The following is a 24047-nucleotide window of genomic DNA, read 5'->3' on the forward strand; positions in this document are numbered from 1 at the left end:
TTACACATGTAATAAATGACACCCAAATGTGAATGCTACCCAACCCACTAGGAATCTTCTCATTGAATGCACATTAGCAACTAATGAGTTGTAAAATTAGTGATTAAGACTTAATCTAAGATTAATTATTTCACTAATTTTTTGCTTTTTGGATTGATTAAGAGGCTTTAATTATGAATTAATTCACATAATTAATCACATCAATATATTAACCATTGAATTGCTAAACCATGTGCATTGCTTAATGTGTAAATTAATAAATAATTAAATAAAGATTAATCAAGCTACTAATTTTGAGCTCATCTATTGACATTGGAAAGTTCCATTTGTGTTATAGCAAGACCTAATGAAACCTATTCTGGGAAAAAGGCTGAGGTAAGCTATTATCTTGAACAACCTCTATAACACCATATTCGTGAGTTTGGGAATCTCCCAAGTCCCATTTTTGTAATACTAAAAAGGTGGGACTCGGTAAACATGTCTATAAATTTTTCAAAACCCTATCATGTGACCTATCATTGGAAAGTGCTTGAAAAATGGGATCTATTGAGCTTTAAAGCGCACAATTTGGACAAATGGTGTTCAAGTTATGGCAAATCCAAAGTTTTGACCACATGTCCCAAACTTATGAGAAATTTCCATATTCCCCAATATGGTGTTCTATCATTTTAGAGCTATATCTTTCCTTTAATTTTGGGCCATCCACTCTAGAAATTCTCCCTTGTGGATAAATATTAATGATTTCTAGCAGCTATTTGGGGTTCATTGTTCCTATTGTAAATAACTAAACATCTATGAACTGGCAGGGAAATATATCCTCTAGGACCTACGATGGCTACAAAATGGGTTTTCCTCAATGATAACCATGAAATCAAATTCTTATAATATTTAATTAACCTTAAATTACTACCTCATTAATTAAATGCAACAATGCTTTGTAATCTACAAAGAAAAAATGGATTTAACATTTTTCAGTAGATAATATTAAGACTTTTGCACATTATACCCAAGGATTTTCCTTTTATGATGGTATAAGTTTTCTTGCCTATTAAGAACTTTTCGGCCATCAAAATACACAATATTGGAAAGTTAATACTTCTCTTGGGTTGGAAGAATAGCTCCAATGGGATAATCCCTTTAGCATCCACATATATACATGAAAATTTTAGCCCACCTCACTGCATTAACATCGATGCATTGATAGCTCGAGGTTTGAGTATCTAAAAGGTCTCCTCCTCTTTTGATTCCCATATAAACTTGACATTTTGTTTGGTAAGATTATAAAGAGGTGTGGAACTAATTGAAAAGTTTTATAAACCTATAGTAAAAACTTACATACTTTAAAATGATCAAATATAAATAAGATTTATGGATACTGGCATTTTTTTAATGACTTTGATTTCTCCTGGGAGAATGTACAGATACCTCATTGTAAGGAGATTATATACCCAATAAATCCACCCACCCTTATACATAGTAGATCACACTTAAAGCATTTTAGAAAAAAAAAATCTCAGTATTTTTATATTTTTTATTCTTAAAGGCTTCACTATAGCTTAGTAAGCTACAAAGTCATCCAAAAATATCACCAAGAACCTATGCAAAAAATTAGCAAAGCTCTCCGTTATGCACCTTTGAAATGTGACTAGAGCATTAAATAATACAAAATGGCACTATAAATATATTGAATAGGGTTACTTGTTCCACCAAATTTGTTCATGAGCTTGGAAATTTCAACTAGCTACGGTTCTTTTGGCTCAAGTTTTAACACACGTGGCCTTAATTATCATCCTAGGGCTTGTACCATCTTGAAGTTGTCTTTAGTATAGCTTGGAGAAGGTGTGGGATTAAGTGGTGGCTGGGGATAAAATCCTATTACTTAAGGATGGGCATTTTCCCATGTGAAGCTCCAAAATTTTCCCATATTCACTTGTAGCAGCAAGTATCTATGTTTAGGTGTTTGGCCATTTCTCTGTGAATAGCTACCATTTCACGTGGGAACAAGCTGCACATGTAGGTACTTAGGTCAGCTAGAGAACTATGTACAAGTTTTATTTTTCTCTTCTCCTCTGTTTTTTGGAATAAGTATGTGTGCACAATTTCAAAATTGGTATATGAGTATGTTGTTTTTGAATAGATACGTGCATATTTTTGGAATTAGAATATACACACCATTTAAAGTATGCATGGTTTGAGATGAGTAAGTTTTCGAAAGGATACAATTTTTGAATGTGTATATGTTTGGGATCAATATGCCTTTTTAAATGTACATGTTTTGGATTAATGTGCCTTTTGAATGTGTACATGATTGGGATCAATATGCCTTTTGAAATGTGCATGTTTTGGATTGATGTGCCTTTTGAATGTAACACGATTGTAGATGCACTGGGTAATATCTCCTAAGAATGAGAACTATTTGATATCTTTAAAAGATTCTCTAAAAAAAAGATCCATTTTTAATCATATTTTGAAAAAAACATGATGCTTACATACAATCATATCTAAAAGTACACTAAACTTATATGTTTTAGGATTTGCTAAAATTGATCTAAAAGTGAAAATACCCTTAAAAATATACTTTATAAATTAAAAAAAGGTAAATCTGAATTTTGTTTAATTAAAGTGTACAAAATAGCCCCAAAATAAATTTTTAAGCTTTATGACAATAGCTTTCAAAAGAATCATCAACTTTTTTTATGATACTTTAATTTTAAGTCCTCTACATTAAAAAAGAAAGACACACTTTAATTTTAATTTTTTATGATACTTTAATTTTAAGTCCTCTACATTAAAAAAAGAAAGACACACTTCTTAATTCAATCAAGGATAATGAAGTGATATAAATTTTCTCTATGCTAAATAAATTAATTTATTATTTTAAGTTACTTTTGAACTTAAATTGACTAAATTTATTATTTATAAAAACATAAAATAAAAAATAGTAAATATCTTATTTAAACTTTTAGTAATATTTATTTATTTTATCATATTTTTTTAGTTTTTTATATTTAATATCATAAAAATATTAAAGATGATATATAGATAATGGTTATTGATTTCAAATATGATTAGTATACATAAAGATTTTAAGTTCAATAAAAAAGTACATATTGAGTATTGATTTCTTGAATAAAAAACTAGTACATATTGGGTATTGATTTTCGATATGAAACCAAATATTGAGATGTTGAAAGATTACTTTTTTAAATAGATACTGTGTATGCATTTTCAAGTTTTTTTAACGCTTTAATTTATTTCAAATTATTCACTATAATGTTTTAATCCAAATTATTCCCTATAATATTTTATTTATTGGTGAGATTTTGATATTAAAAATCTTTTTATTCCAAATTATTCACTATTCACTATAGTGAATAATTTATTTCAAATTATTTATAATATTTTATTTATTGATTAACTTTTGATACCATAAATCTAGTTATTGCTTTATTGTATTAGAAATAGTTAGATCCCTTTTTTTAGAAAAAAGAACAAAACAAGTAAAAACCTTTTATCTTCTTTTGGAAAGTAGATACCAAGTATCTACATTGTGTTGAAAACACACAATTTGGATACTAAAGTATCCAAAATTAAAAACACACAAATCTCGATACTTGATATCCATTTTCTAAAACAAACAAAAAGCTAAAATAAGTAAAAGCTACATGTTTTAGGAAATGGATACCAACTTGAAAACCTCGTGTGTTTACAACACGAATTGTGTTATAAACAAGCAAAGAGCTATTTATTTTGGAAAATAGGTACCAAGTTAAAAGGCTTGTGTGTTTTCAACACAAACTGTGTTGAAAACACACAAGCCTTTTAACTTGGTATATCTATTTGTATTGAACAAACAATGATATTCTACTTGTTTTTGGTTTTTTTCCTAAAAAACAATACCAAAATTTAAGTTTCTTGAAATACAATAACTTGAGCTACAATACATAAATTTTAAATATTTTGGCGCCAATGTATCATTTAGATTGCACACATCTTTTGACACCAACGTAGCATTTAGATTACATGCATGTGTTTTAGTTATAATCTAAATGTTATGTTGGTGTCAAAAATTTTAAAAATTGAGCATTGTGTTTTTTTAAAGCTTGTACTTTTATATCCCTTTTTAAAAGAAAAGAAAAACATAATTCATGTTGAAAACACACAAATCTTTCAACTTAGTATGAATTCGCATTGAAAACACACGTCTTTCAACCTTATATCCATATTCTAAACAAGCAGCTTTTACTTGTCTTCAAAGCTTCCTATCCTGTTTTAGAAAAATGGATACCAAGTATCTAATTTTATGCATTTTCAACATAATTTAGATATTTGGTATCCAAATTGTGTGTTTTTAACACAATGTAGATACTTGGTATCCAATTTTCAAAACAAATAAGGAGCTTTACTTGTTTTGGAATCTCTCTATCCATTTTAGAAAATAGGTACCAAGTATCTAGATTTGTGTGTTTTCAATACAATTTGGATACTTGGTATTCAAACTTGAAAATGGATACTTGGAGACATAGCACAAGAATTCGTGTATACAAAATATATTTAAGAAATTTATACCAAAAATGATAGTTTGTATCCCTTGACTCTCTTCTACCAGAGATTTTTTATTTTTTCAACCTGTCCAAACTAGGTATCAAACGTATATTTTGCTAGGATTTGATAATTTAAAGTATTTTTAAATTACATAAAATTTTATCTTTATATTCATGCCTATTTCTATATTAATACATAATATGAAATAGAAGAGGATGATAATGTTACTACACCTAGGACACTAAAACATTAATATTTTATCCTTTGAAAAAAGCCTTGTAAGATAAAGCATTATCCAAAAGAAACTTGAAATAATTTTCTTTTCTCCAAGCTTTTAAGGTTACTTATTGAGAAAGTTAATAAGCAATCATAGATCAATGCTATATATATGTAGTATCTTTTTATAGTATGATGGTAATATTTAACAGAGTAATTATGTTATAAAGTTTTTATTCAACTTTGTAAGAAAAAGATGTCTTTTAAATGTTACTTTCTTAGTTTTTAGTGTATTAAAATTTTCATAATAAAACCATCAATATATTTTATATGATATCACCAAGCAACAATTAATGATTCTATAAGAATCTTATTATTATATTAGAGATTTATTTGCATAATTATAATATAATGTTTTCTTGAATCGATATGATAAATTTTCATGAATGATGATTTAATACAAATGGTAATATAAATAAATCTATGTAATTAATTTATAATTGAATATTCTTATTGGAGCCCAATTACTTTGTTGTCAAACATATTCTTATTTGAGCCTAATTAGGTTGTTGTGTAGCATATAATGGTTTGCAACCATAAGGCTTTGTGGTATTAGTTTCTCTAGTATAGATTTATTGTGTCTGTGATTTTTTCTTTATGATATGAAAAACTCATGTATATTAAGACATATACTACATTTATATATATATTTAGCTACATCAATATGTATATACATCAAAATACATACGTAATCATGTAAGTTTTATGAATGTGTGACATTGTGTGTGAGAATATTTTTTTAAAATATAGATTTTATTGTTATTGTGTGTGTGTGTGTGCACACGCGCACGCACGTGTGTATTCTTGGTTCATACGATGATGTTTGTATGTATGTATGTATATTTATTATCTATATATATTTGTGTGTGTGTATTTAACACAGCATATATTATAATTAAAATTTTATTCAAAAAGAAAAAATTCTTTAAATCGTATAAAATTTCAAGAATTTTAAACTCAACATCATGATCACATTAATGACAAATTCAAGAAAATAACAAGAAATTCCTAATCATAAAGTTTTATAAAATAAAAACAATCATGGACCTACCATTAATCAATTAGTACATAATTGATCAATCACTACATGTTTTTGATTGGTATGCATAACTTTTGAATATGTACATGTTTGTAATTGATATGTCTATATTGATTTACCAATTAATGTATACATGTCTATAGTCTCTGTACATGTTTTCTGAGTTGGATGAGTGTGTGACCTTGAATAGGTACATACTTTAAGTGGTATATTGATTACAAGACATGGAGTATTGATCAAGGCATATGTGACTAGCTATATATGTAGTTATATTAGTACATGTGTGATGGTTTTTGAGAATGTGCACACATAATTATATGAAATAAACATAGTAAATGATTTGATACATGCATATCAATATTTGGAATAGCTTTTTAAATTGGGACATGCATGTTGGTTATTTGGAGTGTACACACATAGTTATTTGGAATGTGTACACATGATTATATGAAATGAACATAATAAATGAGTTGATTTATATATATCAATATTTGGAATAGATTTTTAAATTGAAACATGCATGCTAGTTATTTGGAATGTGCACACATGGTTATCTAGAATGTGTACATATGATTATATGTAATGAACATAGTAAATGATTAATGTATATCAATTTAATAGTTAATATATACATGTCTATAGTTGGTACATGTTTTTTATTAGTTGGATAAGTGTGTGATCTTGAATAGGTACATAGTATTCTAATTGCAAGACGTGGAGTATTGATTAAGGCATATGTGACTAGATACATACATATTTATATTAGTACATGCATGTTGGTTATTTGGAATGTGCACACATAATTATATGGAATGAACCTAGTAAATGAGTTGATACACGTATATCAATATTTGGAATAGATTTTTAAATTGGAACATGCATATTGGTTATTTCGAATGTGCACACATAGTTATCTAGAATGTGTACATATAATTATATGGAATGAACATAGTAAATGAGTTGATACATGCGTATCAGTATTTGGAATGGACTTTTGAAAGTGGGTTTTGGAATGCATGTTTATAATATCAAGAATACACATACATCATATGCCAAGAGAACATCATGGGACTGATAGAGAAGAATGGTGTGAAAGATAATATGGAACAATGTACACGATGGCCTTCTAAAATGTGTGGGAGATCCAGTGGGAACAGTTGCTTTCTGATGGGCGACCCCACCCCAACAGAGCGCAACATAGCATATCACGATACCAAAAAGAATGATACGATACCAAAAAGAATGATACAAGAGAGACTCTGCTCCAATAGAATGAATGTGCTAGAATGAAGGTGATACACGAGAGAGTGTCCTCCTCTATGAGAGTGTGTCCCAAACTATGTGTATCTTGCTATCGGCGAGAGTGCTCCCCTTATCTCCTCCTTGGGTGTCCTCCACCTCGAGTGGATCTATCCCTACCTTGGGAAAGGGAGAGGGGAAAGGAAGAAGGTGCTCTTAGGATCTCGAAGAGGATCTCTCCCTGCGTTGGGAAAGGGAGAGTGTGTCCCAAACTATGTGTATCTTGCTGTCGGCGAGAGTGCTCCCCTTATCTCCTCCTTGGGTGTCCTCCACCTCGGGTGGTGCTCAAGAGGAGCTTGAAGAGGAACTATCCCTACCTTGGGAAAGGGAGAGGGGAAAGGAAGAAGGTGCTCAGGGTCTCGAAGAGGATCTCTCCCTATGTTGGGAAAGGGAGAGGGGTGTTGCCACCATGAGTGCCATCGAAGTTGGCCATGCACGTCGGAGATGTCGGAGGGTAGCGGCGATCGAAGCGATCGGATCACACAAGCGGTGACGGCGGTCGGAGCCATCGGAGGGCACCGACGGTCAGAGCCATCAGAGGGCACCGGGGGTCGGAGTGGTCGGAGCACACCGGCGGTGACGACGATCAGAATGGTTGGTGGGCATCGACGGTTTGAGCACATTAGCGTCGAAGCGGCTTGAGTTTGACCTCGTGTAAGATCAAATAGAAAATCCATGCCATCATCAACCCCCATAACTCTATTCGAAAAGTCGAAGGCATGATCTATTGCATCTATATGTGCATGAGTGTGATCCGACCCATGAACTATATCCTCATGTGCAAGACCCTATGTGTGTATGATAATCCAAGATATCAACATAATCATCAACATCGTCAGTCATCACTAAAAAATGCAAAGGTATCCTCACACATGAAAGGTAAATGGTATCATCATCTATGGCATTTCCAAGGCCTCCAAGGTTATCCTCATAAACATGGTCTATCTCCATTAATGATGCCCCTATGTGACATAAATCCTATGATAAATCTATCTCCAATAGTATAGGATCTAAGAAAGATTTGTATTTGATCTAGAGTCTAGATCAAATACAAATCCCTCAAGATCTATGCCATACGATCTACTATGGATATAATCATCATCCATCAAATCACTGACCATGTCATCTTCATAATCTCTAAAATCATCATCATAATCACCAACCATGTCATCTTCATAATCTCTCATCCATCAAATCACAAACCATGTTATCTTCATAATCTCTAAAATCATCATCATGATCATGGTCTGTATCCATCAATGGAATCCATGTATAACCTATATCCAAAGATAGGTCGATCTCTCTAACCACTGCATCTAGGAAAAATTCCAAATCAAATACAAAGCTCTCTAGATCCATATGCACAATCCTACCTCCTACGAGGTTTAATCTGATAAAAACTGTCACTACTCTCATGCACTATCCCTGGCTGCTCAAACACATGAACTCTATCTACACGAACACTGCTAGGAATGCTATGAATACTAGGAGCAGTGGTTCTATCTCAACGATATCTCTGCAAACAGAAATCCTAGAAGAATAGCCTGATGCATCTAACACTAAAACCTCATGTCTATGCGCATAAGTGTCTCTGTTACTCGTATACGGAGTATCAATATCTTCAAATGTGCTCATGGATACACTCATCCCAAATGCGCTAATGGATGCATCACTAATCAAATGCACATGATTCTCTAGCATGTCCTACAATCAACTAGAGTATCCTCATGATCCGTAAGAAAGATGATAGGCATAGAAATGTCGATGTGCGGTATGCTCGGTATGCTCGCCTGCCAACTCTATCCTCAAGATCATGCCCACATGATCTAACTCACACATCACTATCACATACATCATCATCATCATGTGCATGTGTCAGTGGTATCTTGTGCACATATATATCACTATGATTATGTGCATGTGTGCGATACATCAATATCATCATGTGTGTGTACAATACATCATCATCCCCATCATAATACAATGAATGAGTCAGTCTACGTAAATGAGAAACAATGAGATGATGGCTACTTGATGTCGTGGGTGAGTCGTAGAAGCTATCAAGGCCCATGCGAACACCCTGTGATAGCGATGAAAGTGTAGTGAGCTCTCCTCAGTGGGGGCACCAAAAAGATGCGGAGCGGAACACGGGAACAGGCCTCTATAGCTTCCCACTCCCCCAATCCTTGGAATCACTAGCAACCTGGGGCACCACCAACACACTAGCTGGAACACTTCTCACACGGCTCACCACACCACCCACACCAAAAAAACAGTCCAAAACAGGGGCATCATAGACAAGTAATCGCCCAGCAACACATACACATCCACCGTGTGCATGACGAGGTAATCGAAGGCTGGCACAAAGTGCGCTGTGAGAGTGTAAACCTGTGGACTACACCAAACACGTCAATCACGCCTTCTCCTGCAAATCAACACACGCAGGATACCAATACACAACCATAGCCAGATACATCACGAGTATCATTCATCCTTGAATTCCCAGTCACCACTTCCATACAAGCTTCTTCCGACACAGAAGCTTTTCCTCACACAACCTTACATACACGACACCTTCACATCAACAATTTTATGGAAAGAAAGTTTGTTTTTATGTTATTCCAAAAGAGTAATTCCCACCATTTTTAGTTGCCCCCATGCTTCCATGCACACCTTTGAATACAACTTACAAGTGCCCATTTTATTTTTTTTGGGACACGCACACATACGGAGCAACCGAATGACTGATACCATCTCCAGCAGACCACGCTCCGGACAAGCTTGCACTAGCCTACTACCAAGCCATCCACTCTGTACACCTGCCAGGGCATTCAGGGCAAAGCTTTTTTATATACCATGCATCCATATGTACACAAGCCCAAAACACCTTTGCAAAATTTTGCCTAACAGCAGCATAATAGAGAGTATTGCTGAGCTGCTTAAACGTCAATGTTGCTTACTGGCGTCTATAATGATATGACTACTGTTGCTTCTTTTTTTCTTTTTTTTTAACACCAGACGGTACCTGATCCTCGTTGTCGCCTTTGGCTAAGCCTTCAAGATCTAATGTTAGTCCATGGTCAAGCAAGTTGAGGACAGATGTAGGTATACATGTATCACACAAAGAGAAGGAAAAGGTAGATCAACCTTTTGTGGGTGATCTGTCAGCAGGTCACTCATACGTGGATGGTGACTCTAGTGGCTCTAAGCAGAGCCTTGATGAGAAGCTTAGCATTTCGTTTTAGTAGTTACTCCTAGTGCCAGGAAAACTAGGGTTGTTTGAAGACACCTGGCACTGATCCAGATGTACGCAAGTCTACGAGGGTTAGATAGCATGTTGACACATTCAGATATGATGGATATACAATCTATTGTTATGCTTACATAGTTAAAGTAATACAGGAGTTCAAGCCCACTTTTTTTGAGAAGGAGCTTAGAAAAAAAAATGATGCAATGGTTGAGAAGATAGCAACATTGGATGCAAATACAACATGGAAGTTACTACCTCTGCCTCAAAAAAGAAAGCAATTGGATGTAAGTGGGTGTATAAGGTCAAGCATAACTCAAATAGATCACTAAGCAGGTATAAGGCAAGATTGGTTATATCAAAGGTTGTGTGCAAACCTATAGTATTGACCATGAGGAAACATTCAACACGATTACGAGAATGACAACCATGAGAGGTGTCATTGCTATGGCTTACTAGTGGCTTTATGTTTTCTTTTGGGACTATTGTTGTGAGTTGAAGCAGCAAGAAACAGTCGATTGTTGCCTTGTTGAGTATAGAGGCAGAGTACATGGAGACTCTTATGACAGCTTGTGAGGTAGCTTGGTTTCAAAAGCTACTTGGTGATATATGGGTGAGCATATGGATAGGATAGTTATCATTTATTATAATGTCATGAATAACATACAATTGGATGGTTCTAGCAAGTGATGTAGATTTGGTATATGTTAGCACAGAGAAACAAGTGGCTGACATCTTCACGAAGGCACTACCATATTTGGATTACTAGAGTATGGCATAGTTATAGCACCAGCTCATATAGTTAGGTTCACACTATGGACCGACCATTGTATGTTATAGTAGGAAAGTAATTTCCCTTATAGTTTGTAACCTTATCTCTTTATGTTAACGGTTGTAGAGAAGAGAAAAAGATAGAAGAAAATTTCTCTCTTGTGTCTTGCTCTCTCTTGTGTGTGTGTGTGCGTGTGTGTGTGTTTGCTTGGAAGGAACTCAAGCTCTCTCCCTCTCCCCAGCATTCTTTTTAGGAGGGTGAGGCCCTACAGGACCCAGTAAAGAAGTCAACAAAGAGGTTAAGGATGCCAACAAGGATCTGGAACAAGGAGCCAAAGAGCCACCCTTTGGCACAACTACTCATAAGCAACCTAAGGATGTCGAGGCCTTCCAAAGAAATGCAACAAAGAATGAAGGCCAATCCCAGGGGGTGGAATTCTCAGACTTGAATGTCAATGGAACCATCACAGCTACAAGAGGGTAGTAGGAGGAGGTGAGATTCCGTTCGGCCCTGATAAAAGAACCACGCAATAGTGGCCCCCTACCTAGACATTTTAATCCCACGAACTTGTTCTGAAGTGAAAGAAAGAGTGCAAGAGAAGATTCCCAAGGATCTCTCCCACCTGACCATAGATCCTTGAACACGATGAAACCATTTACAATCTTGCCAAGAATCTTCCTTGGCGAGAGGCCATTCATGGTGTAGACAGGCTTGAGGTTCCGCTCATGTAGATCTTCCTCTAGCAACCCGCCATTCATGGTGGCCAAAAAACGTGCCCATTGAAGAGCGAGAATGACATAGAAAGGCCACCAAATGATAGAACATTTAATAATGCGAAAATGAAGAATTAGCCCAAGTGGGCTCCGCTACCTCCACAAGCTAGACTGTCGGACCACACATTGCTCTACGCCAATTAAACAAAGAGTAAATCCAATGTACATGCCAATACCTAGGCGCATGAGATGGAAGGAATACAAAGCCAAAAAGAACATCAACCCTCTCCTCCTCAACTTCCTTGAATTTAAGACTCTAGTGTTTGCCATGATCCCGACAAAAGAGTGGATGTGCGGACTGATAGTCCAGTATCATGATGTCATCCAAGTTACTATCAAGTTTTTCGACACAATCCGTATCTCTTTACAAAATTTCAAAGAAAAGAAGGGTTCCGCGCAATGGCATAATATGATGAATCTCATGTGCAGGACCTTGCCTTGGACATCAACCTTAGGGCCACACTTCGCAAAATTTATGGGTTGTTTTCGGAAGCATTCAAGATGCGGGCCTTCGAGAAGTAGTTATCATCTGAATTCATCCTCTCCGCGTACAATTTTGTGTCAACTACATAATGAAAAGCCTCTCCAACATCAAAAGGCGGTGTAACACTTCCACATAATGAGATCATCGCAAAGATAAAGTGAACGTCCTCTCATCAGCATGCCCATCATTTACAACTTCCAAGGACAAAAGCTCGCCAAGCCAAGAGGTTTGTTAACTCTTTTTTGTACATCCAAAATCCCTACCTCTAGCCTAAGATTTATTCACTTACGTTGGACAGCACAACAAAGCCTATTTGTATATTTACAACCTTTTATAATGTGAATGGAGATTGAATCATTTCTCAAGTGCAAAGCTTTCTTCTTCTCTTGAGCTCTTACGTTCTTGCTTGCTTGGTCATAGGATACATGCTTATGTGTGTGGATGGAGTTTGTTGCGTGTGCATGCTTACTTGCTTGAGTAAGAGTGTGATTGAGCATCATTAGAGAAGAACATGGTTCAAGATTTCTAGGTTAACCATTGTCTTTTGGAAGGATTACATAGTTGATTAGAGAGTAGAGGATGGTTCAAGCTTTCTAGCTTAACCATTGCCTTTTGGAAGATCGTTCAAGCTTTCTAGCTTAACCATTGCCTTTTGGAAGGATTGCTTAGTTGATTAGAGAGTACAGAAAGGGCTCAAACAAGAGAGATTGACATGCCTCTTGGCCTCTTTAGCCTCTTCAATAAGGACTTCCATGATCCAAGACAAGTAGTCTAACCACTAGCACTATGATTCCTTGCTAGAGAGTACGAAAATTCTTGACCTGAACACATACTCATTACCCCATGCATGATATTTTAAAAAGTAGTATACCATCTATTGGGACTCGTGCCATTGACAGTTTTGTATCACTCCAGTGATTTCTATTTTAATTTCCAATCCATGATAAAATGCCATGGACATTATTGTAGGCATTAGGGGAAGGTTGAGGTCTATAGGGGCCCTTTAAGATGCCATGTGATTAAAAGGTTATTAAGAAAAAGAGCCAATCGTGGAATGCCATGTATACAAAAATGTTGGATGATTAAAAGTAGTCAAAAGATTCTCTAAAAGATACCTTTTTGTACTTCTCATTTCCAAAAAGTGGAGAGGGGGAAGTTTTTGAAATTTCGGACGTCCATAACTTCTACATATGAGCTCAAAATTTGTCGGAGATTACAGATCCAGAATCTACTCATCGAGCTCTTTCCATAGATATATCACATGATATAGTTTTGCTCGCTCGATTTCAAATTCAATTTTGGCGGGAAACTTTGAAATTCAAACTTCTAGCCGTTTGAAGAACAAGAAGGTATCTAAAGTCAAAGAAACTTAACGTTTTAACAAAAAGTCATTAAAATCATAATATGGCAGCTTAAAGGACCCCTATAGACCTCAAACTTTCCCTAATGACTTTGGTCTTATAGGCCCATTGGGTCTTTAGTAAACTCTCTCTCATTTTACAATTATGTACATTTTTCTAATCACATAAAATAAACATTTTTTAAACTATTTCTTCTCTCTCTCTCTCTCTCTCTCTCTCTCTCTCTCTCAGCGCGCTGCGGACCTCCGAGCCAGACGGAGACCGAGCACCAGGCTACCAAACTCCCACACTCTATCAGAGGGAGATCACAGAGATACGGGCTCGACATCAACACCATATCCAGGAGCGGCTAGCTCACTTACACTCACACCCGGAGATCATGCTCCGAGGTATTTTTGCCTCGCCATCGCCTATGTATCACATATTACACCCCCATTATGGTACTAGTTGGAGCTAGACAGATCTACATTGCATTCTTGTATACCCTACGCATATAGGTTGCATACTGAGCCTCTAGCAGTAGTGCTCCATCCATCACCCCCCCCCCCCAACTAGCTCAGTACTTTCATACTTTATTTCATGTTCATTGTCCTTTTTTTTTATGGACATCTAGAAGACATTGACAGTTGTACATTGATTTGTCTCGTAGGTCAAGTTCGGCCTCTAGTAGACGTTCATACAGCTTTCTTTCTTCTCTCTCTCTCTCTCTCTCTCTCTCTCTCTCTCTCTCTACAACTCTACATGTTTTTGGTCAAATAAACAAAAAAAAAACACTTTTTTCAACTCTTTCCCTTCTCTCTCTCTCTCTCTCTCTCTCTCTCTCTCACACACACACACACACACACACCATAGGACGAGCTTCTCTCGCCAACTCAATCCTACCACCCTAAGCACCATGCAACAACTTCTAATGAGGGACATATAAGAACAAGGATAGAGAGCTTTACGCTCTCAGTTCTAGTACTAGCTTTAGCTTTTCGTTTTTAGTTCCTAGCATTGCCATTTTTTGAGTAACTCAAACATTGTATCACATGGACTTGATGTAGTTATCTTGGTCTCATAGGTCACTTTGGCCTTTTAAAGACGTTAATATATCTTTCTTTCTTCTCCTTTAGAACTCACCACGAGCTCACTCATGCGCACACTAGTGATGTTTTGCTCACTGTCTCACTCGCAATCACTCTAGTTCTGCCTCGAGCTCAGGGTCTTGCTTAGCATGTTGGTCTGGCATGCCTCTCGAGTCAGTCTCATATGGGGCCCACAGTCTAGTTTGGTCTTTTCATCCATTGGCGATCACACTCGAGCTCACGCTCGGATTGGGTAGCTTCCACGTGGCTGATTGGGGAGCTACCACGTGGAAGCTCCCCATTAATATATTAAAGATCAAAGATGCTGGTTGGTGAAAAGAAACTACTTCAAGGCACCTTTGTTTACATGGAAAACCTTTTTACAAAGTTTGCTATATTAATTCCATCTAGACCTATAATCATATGCTAATAATTTAAACTTCCGTGGAGCTAACTGATGCCTAAAGAACAATAGAGTTAGGAATATTTTTCTGCGAAATGTAGCCAACTATAGTGTGCTTCTATCCACACAATATCATTTAGAGATGATTATTAGTAATTGGAAAGATGTGTCATGCTTGCAAGACAACCCCATTGTGCAATCCTCTACCACAAAAGCTTCATTATGAATATCCAATGAAACTTATGTTGGTTCAGAAATGGAGAGAGAAAAGGTACGAAGTGTGGCTTATTGATTATGTTTAAAATGCCCCCATCTTTGTGACCATGAAAATCAAGTTCATCATCAAGTTGTTTTATCTAGTTGATATCAGAAACAATTCTTGTGGTAGCCTAGCAATGCTAGTGAACAATTGCAAGTGCTAGTTAGCAATCCAAATAGTAGTTAGCTATGCCAAGCACTAGTTAGCAATGTTTTATAGATTTTCTTTCATGTGTTCCACCCACCTAACCAGCTTTCTCTCTGGGCATCAGGAGCGCAAATCAACTAGCACACCACGACTTGGCGACCAGTTGAGGCCTTCCAGTGGATCCTGAGGGGCACTCCAATTCGCTATCTCAGTTGCCAGGTTGGCATTGATATCTCTCCGGAGCAACAACTCACTCCGCTTCTTCTGAGTATTCCGGAAGAACCTTTATATTGGAGCTCGACAGGGCTCTCCCTGGTAGGCAGAGTGGTGGTGGGGAACCACGTACTTCCAGCCACCATGTGGTACATCACTTTGTGTTGTGCCTTTTCTCAGGCATGCATTGGCCAGGTACAGCAATTGATCTGAAACTTCTTATGGGCAGGAAGTGATGGAAGGCCAGCTAGGGCCAAGGTGGCATGGCGAGTGATCATTCAACCACTTAGCAGAGGGGGGCTTGGCCTCATCGATCCTACTATTCAGAGTCGTGCCTTGCTGGGCAAGTTGATTGTCAGAGGACTGGTGAGCCTTGGAAGGATTTCTTATTGGCCCGGATTTCAGCTCGCACTCCAAGCCTTGGGGGCATGTGGCAAAAGAGTACCCAATGGATTCTCACAAAGATGCAAGCCCGTGGTTTTAGCCCAGCTTTTGAGGACAGATTTGCAACCAGTTTACTTCGAGCTTGGGATCATCTCAAGCCAGCCCTCATACAGACAGTTCCAATTGCTTCAGAGCAGCGGCTCCAACAGCCCAGCTTTTGAGGACAGATTTGCAACCAGTTTACTTCGAGCTTGGGATCATCTCAAGCCAGCCCTCATACAGACAGTTCCAATTGCTTCAGAGCAGCGGCTCCAACAGCCTTTGGTCTAAAACCCCCTGATCCGTTTACCCAGTGGCCACATATTAGTAATCCGACCGCAGGGAGCCTTGAGTACGGGACCAACCAGGTCTCTTGGAGATTGGATTGCGCACAAGCAGTTACCCCTGGAGGAGCAAGACTGAGGCCTAACAGGGATCTGGGGTCGAGATAGGCTCAGCATCGACATTGACTCAGCTATCCCTCAAGAGTGGCTGATGCCTATTCCAGACCCCACCCCCCCAGTGTGGTTAGGAGTGTTTACCAAACACGATATCCTCGTGGCGGTCCACGGAGCAGATGAGGACAGTGGTCTGCTCACTTTTTCTATTGGATCCCGGGGCAAACTAGAGAGATCAGAGCTTCCCTTGGAGGATTTTAGAGGTTGCACCTTGCAGAGGGTGAGGGTGACGGTGATCGGTTTTCCAGAACGGGAATGGCACATAGATCCAGCACCAGCCATGGTGGCCAGGGAGAGACTATGGCAGCTATGGACTTAGGAGTGCCAACCTCTCACACGGCTGTAGTGGGACCCGAAAGAGTGGACTTGGCATGATCCTGCGGATCGAAAGGAGACTCTGGATGCCCCCTTCTATGCATATACAATGCGGCTAGCCGCAGGATCTACATGCCTGAGATACATGGCACACCCGCAACAACAGCACATTGACAGTCACAAGGCCTATCACAGCGCTTCCTTTCAGATTTTTGGAAGAGGCTCTGTGACAACTTTCTCCCTAGAAAGATCACTCTTTCTTTCGATGTTGGCACACGGGAGTTTCGCGGTCAGTACTTAGCTGGTAGTTGAACGTCACTCAACAGCTTGTCCGTGGTGCGGCCACCATCAGGAGTCTCACGGACATTGTCTTTGGGATTACCTGAAGGCTCAGCAAATTTGGCAACGGATTCTCCGCATCTTCGCTATAGACAAGGCATCAACCCGGATCATCACTTGGGGCATTGTAGCTTGGGCCACACAGGCTAGAGTGATCAGGGCTTATGAGGAGGATGGGGGAGGACTAGCCCTTCAGGTCTCTCACCATCACATTGCAGCGCTACCAGTCACAGCCCCTCCCTCAGGTGATTGGCAGCCAAGCTCATGCCAGAGATGGGAGATTTGCAATAGCACCGCAACCTAACACATTTGGCGTGCTAGATGCAGCGAGGCCATCGAGGGTACCCACACTCCGCCAACTGAGACCATCAAGAGCATATGGCTTGATATCATTCACACTCTCCGCGGTCAGTGGGGGAAGTTACAGGGAGGTTCTGACCGCATGCAGAAGCGGCGGGAAGCCTTTCTGAGACTTTAGAGGTCTGGCCCTTTCCTCACAGATAGAGGCGGTGACCCCATTTGGCATTATAGACCACCTGTGTGGTTGTTTCCCCCCTCCCTGTATGAGATAGCCTTCTCCTCACACAACGGCTAGCCAGAGGAGAAGCATCTCTTCCCCTTTTGATCACTTGTTTCCCGCCCTTATATGAGTATTTAGCCCTTCGTGGTTGTATTTAGCCCTTCGTGGTTGTATTTAGCCCTTGGTGGCTGTTTTTCTTTAACTAATTGAAGGATCTTTTTCCCGGAAAAAAAAGCACTCATGCAAACGCTTGCTCAATCTTGGTGGTGATTGACACTAATTGGTAGGATACCTAGTGTATGGATGGCTCTAATTTATGAGAATGCACATACAACCTTCGACATCTAAGTCTCGGGTGATTTCGTGATTGACTTTGAGGTTCGCTCCTATGTGTGGCCACATGTTATGACCCATGCATGGTTTTCACATAAAGCACACAAACAAAACAGAAAAAGCATAAATGCAAGACCTCCAAGTGTTCAGAACAGAATCATGATTCCAAACATATTGGACAGCTTTCCGAGGAAAACTTACATAGTTATATGTAATGCATTTAATACAGCACAGCGAGGTGTGAAAAACCTTGTATGTATCAGCCTTTACACATGTAGCTGCACCACCGTAAGTAGGATGGATGGGCAATCTTGCCTGTTCGAGCCCCTGCCCATCCCACGGGTGGGTTGTATGCGTGTAACCAACCTCAGTCCAATTTGTTGGAGAGAGATTGTAGGAGCTTTGGTCCTAAATTTGTGATATCCCCTGTTAAGTTCACCAAAAGAAATTACCACAAAATGACTCTAAAGTAGCCTTTTATAAGAGCTGGGAGGAAAGCGAAAACTCATTATATCATAAAGATGACAAATTCACCTGCTCCCATAGTTAAAATAATAACATCCGCTGCTCCATTGAGTTGAGCAGCAGCTAGCTCTGATAAGAGATATGCGCACACATCCTCCTGTGATCAAAATGATTTAGCATCTGAATTATGCCCGCACACAGATAGATATAATATAATCAACAAAGTGAAAGCAAGCAGGTCAACCAAGTCAGAAGTTTACCAGTCCTGGAACAAATACAGCAGGGGGGCCATTGATAAGGTTTACAAGGTCCTCTCCACTGATTCCCCAACCATTCTTCTCTCTGGCAGAGTAAACCTGCCAGAAATGATGAAAATGTTGATACCACTCATAGACATCACAGCCATGCACATCATTGTTTGATTCATGAGCTGCTTGTGTAATTTCTAACATCATGGATTTCATAATGGATGCTCAAGACACCAAGAAAATCCGTAAGGTCAAAAACCCAGCATTCTAGAGAACTGGAATTGTACCTCTGTAACAATTACACGGTCGGCTGCAGTCAATGCAGCAGCAAAGTCTTCTAAAAGCCTGGCAAGTCGGCTGGAACAATGTATGACATTTTAGGAGCATATCATTCTCATGTCGAATGGAAAGTATCTAAATCACAGCATGAGAATCCAGTAAAACCTGCTGTTCACCTGTATGTATGAGGCTGAAACACGAGCCACAATGGTCGCATGCCAAATTTCTGCCTCGCTGCTCCCAAAACAGCATGTACTTCTGTTGGGTGGTGTGCATAATCATCATAGATTTGACAACCTCTTGCCTTGCCAATAAATTCGAAGCGCCGTCGAACACCGAGAAAGTTTCGCAAGGATCTACTGGCCGCTTCTGCAGCTTCCTTTTGAGCCTTGAGGGACAACTCAGCATCATTGGACAACTTTTGACCTGCAAGAACTGCTGCAATGACAATAATCTGCCCCAAAGAAGTGCATGTCAGTTAGACACACTTCAAAATTTTAAAATTGAGCATCATACTTTGAAAGGAAAAAGAAGAAAGGAACACCAAGAAAATTAAAGTTCATTTTCTACTTTCCTTGCAACATGTAACTATTTGGCCCTCCTAGCCCTATTTCACATGATGAAATCCATGCCCGGACACCAGACAGGTGGAAGAAGACATGGGGACAGGGTCCATAAGGTTTGATTAAGAAAAAGCACCATTCTTGGTCAAAAAGCAAGAAAAAGCAAAAAGTAAACAAGGTTGACCGCGAGCCAAGGGCACCATTGGAAAGAGGAGACTAAGCTGGACCGAAGGCTGAAAGGTGCTTTCTCAAAAAGCAGCTCTAAGGCCAAAAAGAGCTAGAAAAGCAAAGTACCAAAAGTTGAGTAATATTTTATTAATAAAAGTAAAAAGACCAAAAGCAAAGGCAAAAAGAGAAAAGCAAAGCATAAAAAGGCAAAGCAAAAGCATGAAGGCTTTTTGGCAAAAAGCAGGGTCTCTTACAAGTATAAAAAGGATTGGACTTCTCTTGTAGTACCATGAACAAGATCATTGAAGATTGAAGGAGATCGTGGAGTGTGCGTGGGCACCATTATGATCATGGAGAGCTTCTTCTTATAGAGCTTGGACATAAACATGGAACTTGGACATATAGCTTGGGCATGAAGCTTGGACATGAACATGGAACTTGGTTATGGAACTTGGACTTGGATTCATTGGATTTGGATTTGGATATTAGATTTGGTACTAGCCCCGTAAGAGATACTTGTGGGTCATCCCCGTGGTGTGCTCGGCATCAGAGATCTCGTGCCTTGACATCGACATCAACTTGGATATCCTACATCAGCATATCTGTTTGTTTTGTATTCATTGATTGTATTGATCCTGGCCAGCGTGCCCATGGATTGTTCTTGAATAAATTCCTGAAAAGGAGCAGGGTCTATTCCCCGCTCAAAATGGTAAATTGTGCAAGATCCCTATTCCTTTCTATCTCTCCCCTCTCTCTCTATATCTCTATCTCTTGGACGTGTGGTTGAGTCTGTGACGGCACGCCTCGCTGGACTTAGAGTGGTATCAGAGCAGGATTTCTCTTGAAGAAACTTTCTTGGGGTGACAGAACCATGTCGAGAAAAGAGGGAATCTAATGAAGGGAACAACTATCAAGCCGATCCAAGACTTCAAGATAAGAACTAGAGTCGTTGATCCATTACTCATGAGACCGCAACCATGTCATCAGAAGAGTACCATGACTTTCAGCAGTTCAGACAATTTCTTGGAGACGAAGAATTCCTTGCATGGAGAACCAAGAGGGAACGGGACCAAAGAAGGTCTCAAATGTTTGAAGATTTCATCAAGGATTGAGCCACCAAAGCTGAAGGAGTTGAAGTTGCTAAAGCCTATCTTCAGGCCAAAGGAGTCACCATCACAGAAGGATCTAGAGCTACCCGCTCTATTTATCATGGAGGAGACAAGGAAGCACTCCACTGAAGAGACTAAGGGCAATCATTTGCGTGACACACGGCACAATGTACAACAAAAGGCTAATGATGAAGTCAGAAATAGGGAGGCTGATATGGAGAGAATTGGGATGAGGCGAAGCGATGCTATCTTGCCAATTCAACTACAAGATTTCATGGCAACATGAGGCAGTATATCCACGTGATTTTCCAAGCACAGATACTCTGCAGCCTCGGATTACGAACTTTTTCTCCCACATCCAAGAAGCCTCTCGTCGCCGCCTGAGTGAGGAACCCACTTAGCACCCCCACCTCTCAGACAAGTCATACAGTGCACACAAGAGCCTCTCCATTTCCTCGAGGTTACCATAGACCAGGCAGTTCAAATGCAACAAGCTAGGCGCCCAAGACCTACTGGGCCGCAAAGGCGCTCTCCAAGTCTAGGAGATGCTCCGACGATACAGAGATGCCCACACAGGACATGTGGACATTGATGCCCTTTACACAATTCTCGAGGATGATGATGAGACCTTTCCACCAGCCACCCTAGCTTGATGTTCCTTGGACCTTGGGTCATCGTGCTATTTTATTCCTGATGATGTATTCCTGAGGATGCTACTTGTATTTGTAACTACTAGTCTTTTTTCGTGTTTTTTTTTCATGTTTTACCAAGATCAGTGTAACACTTGGATACTTTGTAACACCTCTTTGTCTTATAGACCCTAGTGGTCTTTTGAAGACATTAATAAAAGTTTCTTTCTTTCTTTCTTTATTTCTCTCTCTTGCCCATCTAGCCATCACCTTGTCACCATGTAAACTAACATGGTGTTAGAGCTGGGATAAGCATCTCCCTCTACACCCGCCATCTTCACAGTTGCGCCACTCTACCTGCCACCTCTTCTCACCATAATCTATCACCATGTGCTGATATGCCCAGCTGATCACCGCCATAGCCTGCACCTCCACTTGACGCCACTACTGCCCATTGATGTTCACCATCACCAACTGCCTCTACAGCCTTCACCCATTGCCATCGTGTCGTTACCACATACTGCTAATTCAGGGATTTTCAAAAATGTGAGCTATGGAAACCAACAGATCAACATTACATTGGAGTAAATTCAATGGTTCCAACTTTCCTACCTGGCAGAGAGATAAGGCTTCTCCTGATGAGGGATGGAGTGTGGAATATCATTAAGAGCGTCCAAAAGCAACCTGCGGCATATATTAGTGCCGAGAAGATTCATGTCTGGCAAGACAGGAATGACAAAGCCCTTGCACTCATTGGACTCAGCCTCAGAGACAGCCTCATACATGTAACGTCATGTGGACTTTGACAAATCAACCAAGGAAATCTAGGACAAGCTAGAGAATCTTTTTGGTAACAAGATTAACAATTCAAAGGTATTTCTCAACAAAAAGTTCTTTATTATGAAAATGAAAAAGAGTAATACCCTAGGAGAACATTTAACATAGGCTCTAGAGCAATTTTCTAGCGTAAAAGCAAACGTTGATGAAGATGACACGAAGGCAGTTCTTCTATCTAGTTTCGAAGGGGTTTCAAAAAATTTGAAACCCTAACTGTAATAAGGGTGGCCCGAGAAATGGCCTATGATGAGATGGTTGCAGTCCTCATATATGAAGACCGTTGCACCAAAAAGCAAGCTGAAGCTGCACTTGAATCAGACAAAGCCATGCTCTCAAAGTTCAAAGGTAAGAAGGAAGCTAGGACATTCAGGTGCAACTTCTACAAGACGCTTGGACAGACTAAAAACAAGTGCTTCAAAAAGGTGGCCAAAGAGCAAGAGAAGACACATGCCAACCTTGTACAACAAGAAGACGATGAAAATGACGCAGAAGCATCTATAGCAACAGAAGGCAAAACATTCATAGTAGTGAAAAATCTCTCTCTTAATGAGGAAGATTGTGATTGGGTCTTATTATTTATCATGTGTGCATGAGTCAAGAGTTCTCTCCCCAAGAAGTTCCCCAAAAAATGAATAAAATTATTCTTGTGTGTTTTTTGCACTTTCTACTGCCTCGATTGTTATCCAGCCGAAGAGAGATCCTCCCCTCCTTGTGTTCTTTTGGTTTTTTTTACCTTGTATAATGAAGGATTTTTGTGCGCATGTTTCCTCTTGAGGGTTGTAGTTCCCATTGGGCAAACCTTTTAACTAATAGAAGGACTTTTTCTTTGGGTTGGGGGAGAGAGGAGGGGGCGAGGGGGGCGGGTGGGGTGTGATCATGTGTGAAACGCTACGAAGGCTTGAGGATGTGCAGGATCTAGGTGAAGGATCGAAAACCACATATGTTTTAAGATAAGCAGATGTCACATGCATTAGGCCTCAAATGCATGTGCCATGACTGGTGTTGAAATTGTTGGGGCCTATTGGAAATACCCCACACTGCCAAAGTGTGTGTTTCTAAGCTAAAACAAGTGCAACACTGCCAAAGTGTGTGTTTCTAAGCTAAAACAAGTGCAATGCCAGACCAGAAAAGTTTGGCAGGCCATGGGAAGCCCAAAACAGCCAATTGCAGCTGCACAAGGTTACAAGAGCTAAAGAGGAGTTCGCCCTCTGGAGAAGTAGCCATTGCTTTACTAAAATTGATGAATGCATTGAATGCTACCTCAAAGTATGCGGGTGAGAAAACATTTTTTTTAAGATCCTTCTATTAGTTAATGAAAAACAGCCACAAAGGGCTAAGTACAACCACGAAGGGCCAGATACAAACTCGCCTCGGGTGAGAAAACATTTAGTCTCAAACACTCGTTAATATCAAGAACACTAATCCTAGTTTATCTCTAATAAATGAGATGTTCAAAACATGTCCTCACTCTACAAA

The 24047-nt window shown here is 39.1% G+C and overlaps 1 protein-coding gene across 3 annotated transcripts in view; it reads right to left on the reverse strand.

Annotated features, from left to right (window-relative positions):
* Positions 1–18416: 18416 nt before the first annotated feature.
* Positions 18417–24047, reverse strand: part of LOC147620195 (uncharacterized) — an 84662-nt gene continuing 79031 nt past the window's right edge. For all 3 annotated transcript variants that reach the window (XM_086772393.1, XM_086772392.1, XM_086772394.1), the window contains 5 exons: positions 19442–19719; positions 19274–19343; positions 18999–19094; positions 18808–18895; positions 18417–18699 (listed from right to left, as the gene is read on the reverse strand). In XM_086772393.1, coding sequence (XP_086628519.1) covers positions 18641–18699; positions 18808–18895; positions 18999–19094; positions 19274–19343; positions 19442–19719 — 591 coding nt within the window. In that variant the 3' untranslated portion in view covers positions 18417–18640. The remainder of the gene's footprint in view (positions 18700–18807; positions 18896–18998; positions 19095–19273; positions 19344–19441; positions 19720–24047) is intronic.

Source organism: Cibotium barometz, chromosome 32, assembly GCF_041138505.1.
Source record: "Cibotium barometz isolate CiBa-2024 chromosome 32, ASM4113850v1, whole genome shotgun sequence".
Taxonomy (NCBI): domain Eukaryota; kingdom Viridiplantae; phylum Streptophyta; class Polypodiopsida; order Cyatheales; family Cibotiaceae; genus Cibotium; species Cibotium barometz.